At 34.4% G+C, this 2,887-nt stretch overlaps 1 protein-coding gene across 1 annotated transcript in view; it reads right to left on the bottom strand.

The window, feature by feature from the left end:
• LOC119585216 (E3 ubiquitin-protein ligase UBR2-like) overlaps window positions 1–2,887 on the bottom strand; it is a gene marked incomplete in the record, with an annotated part of 58,977 nt that overhangs the window by 41,062 nt on the left and 15,028 nt on the right. Inside the window, 5 exon segments of the mRNA XM_037933869.1 lie at window positions 71–225; window positions 441–616; window positions 1,295–1,490; window positions 1,741–1,872; window positions 2,020–2,144. Coding sequence (XP_037789797.1) covers window positions 71–225; window positions 441–616; window positions 1,295–1,490; window positions 1,741–1,872; window positions 2,020–2,144 — 784 coding nt within the window.

The following is a 2,887-nucleotide window of genomic DNA, read 5'->3' as shown; positions in this document are numbered from 1 at the left end:
ACACTCAGTACTAGTATTCGCCATCATTTCCAACAAAACTATATAAACATTTAAAATATAAAATATTTACCTGTAAGCCTTGATAAGTACAATGCGATCTGATGCTGCCCATTCTATAACAAGAGGAATGACAGCAGCTAACTTTATGTGAAGATTAAAGGCTGATTCCCATTCTGGCTCATATTCCATGTGTGTGCCTACTTGTCGAACCATTGGATCCATGCCCTATTAAAATAGAAAACAAAATAAAAGATGATGGAGTAATCTTAATTCATATAAAAATGGGAACAGAAGATATCTTGCATATGAGTCAACAAATAGGTCAATGGACAAACAGAAAATATTTCCAATCCAGCATCAGCCTCATTTCACATCTATTATTAGCACTAATTATGAAATTAACATTAATCATACATCAGCATCTCTTTGTAAACACTAACCTGCATCATACTTAGAAGGCGGAGCAGGAGGTTATAGCCATGTAGAAAACCACAACGGAGCTCACGAGTCCACACCTCTGGCTTTACTCCCAACAAATATTTGAGGTCATACAAAATATATTGTATGCGACGGAAAGACAAGGTGTTTGAGCTTCTTTGTTCAAGAGCCAATTTGTCTGAAAAATAAGAGATTGTGGTAAAATATATTCATATTTATCAGAAAATGGTTAAGAGGACCACACATACATGGAAAAATTCCCCTATGGTTGGTAGGCCCCAAATACTATCTTTGAATTCATGTTTATTCTAATGCCTCCCTACAGCATTTAACTGCAACTTTAAAATATATGAATAGACAGGACTAAAATATAATGGTTCCATACAAACAACTAGATCACCAGTCCAACTGCAACATCTTTCATTGCATAGTAAATATTTTGAGATTATTTTCCTCCATAACATTAGTACTGAAGAATAAAAAATATCTACCAAAGGATTCCACAAATTTATATTTTCTTAGACCAAACTGACTTCTCCCAATTTCATAACTTGGAAACTTGAAAAATTAAAAGGAAATGACAAACTACAGAGACAACAGTTTGGTGACAAAACAGTGTTTATCATTATCCTATTTTCACGTCTTCTTGAGCAATGGTACACAAAACATAGTGTTTATCATTATACTATTTTCACGTCTTCTTGAGCAATGGTGCACAAGTTATTTGCACCCTACTTATAACAAATCAAAGTAAATTTCCAGGTCCTATCAGTACATCATCCCCTTAATATCATAGGTGCAACTTCTAACATGAAATTTCTAGGAAGACACATACATCAAATCTATGAGTACTTACTGTCTTTCAGCTTCTTATCACACTCTGACAAGAAAGTGTTCAGCAAGCGAGCTAGCACATCCTCCTCTGCTACCAACATGTGAGCAATGGTGGGCATAGTGAACAACTGCACACCCAAGGAGGCCACAGAGACTGCATGATCATGATCATCCAGAATGAAGTCTTTCATCATTCTGCTGTAGTTTTTGGTGAATGTCTATGAAAATCAAGAAGAATTTTTATAAAAATATACATTCCAAGGGGATTCTGCTCAAATGTTCAAAATCCTATTAGCAATAAGAAAAATAAGAAACTATCAAGTTTTGGTTATACTTGATAGTAAATTTATAGTAATGTGGAGCAAAAAATTGCAAATTCTTAATTATTGTAAATATATTCACAAATTAACAAATGATGCATATAAAACTTCAAAATTTTCATGAATTCAAAAAGATGTTAGCACATACTCGAGCAAACATTTTCTTGCTTTCTTGGTCCATCAACATGCCAGAGATGAATAGTCTATGCCACTGCACACGTGCCGTCTTCCACATCTTAGTGTCAGTCCAGATAATATTTTCAACAATGCTTCCTCCATCCTGAAAAACAAAACATTTTAATAATGAATTTGCAAGCTTTCCAAACATAAAAGTCTAAATATTTGCAATGTGTTTATGAGTTAAGCCAATACTAATTACTGTTATAGAACTTCAAAAATATGAAATTACAATCACCTTACAACTCACCCTATTAACAATCTCACTGAAGATCAACCTGAAAGCCTGAGCTGATTCAAGGATGTTGTGGAGCCAAGTCAACAGTCTGGATGCAAATATCTGGTGTGCTATGACATATGTTGGCATCACCTGCAAAGGAAACAGGATATGAAAATCATCTTTTCAATTTTCAGAGCTTTGGCTATTAATAAATGTTTCACTGACTTATTGCTGGAGGATATTTGTAAATATTCTGATACTCTATGGCCATGTTTGAAGAGTATGTACCAAATCTAAGAGACATTTTTATGCAGCTGTGAGTAGGAGGAGAGGTTAGCCTTATTGGGAAAGGATGGCTGGTGATAATCATGTATTGCTGCCACTCTTTGCAACTCTGTGAATAGTATGGGCTAAATGAACCAGTTATGCATAAGTTTAGCAATACAGCATATACACACTGAATTACTGATAAGAAAATGTAATTGCAGACATATAATTTTACTTCAGTTTCCTAGTCATACTAAGAACTTGGTATACAAATACAGTTTTAAGACTAAATATCAAGCAAAAAAATTCTTCTTTGACTCAGTTCATTTAGTCATTTTTACGATCAACATATTGATTCCAGATAGCATAATTATTATCCAATGCTGATAAAGGCTGTCTAGCCCAGGACATGTATATCATACTATCTTTATCTTAGACCAGTCATTTTCTAGCCTTTCTATCAAGCAGACCTTTCTGGCTACATTTACAGGAATTTGGGCTTAACATGCTCACACGTGGTCCCAGATTTTAGGCCTTCTAGCATTTTATCCAGACTGGATTCATCAAGTTAAACTAGAAAGATGTCACTCTCCTTAAAAAAGCTAGGGAATGAAACACATAAAAATTGCAT

The sequence above is a fragment of the Penaeus monodon genome, chromosome 19 (genome assembly GCF_015228065.2).
Source record: "Penaeus monodon isolate SGIC_2016 chromosome 19, NSTDA_Pmon_1, whole genome shotgun sequence".
Classification (NCBI taxonomy): Eukaryota; Metazoa; Arthropoda; class Malacostraca; order Decapoda; family Penaeidae; genus Penaeus; species Penaeus monodon.
This window is presented reverse-complemented; position numbering and strand designations above follow the sequence as displayed.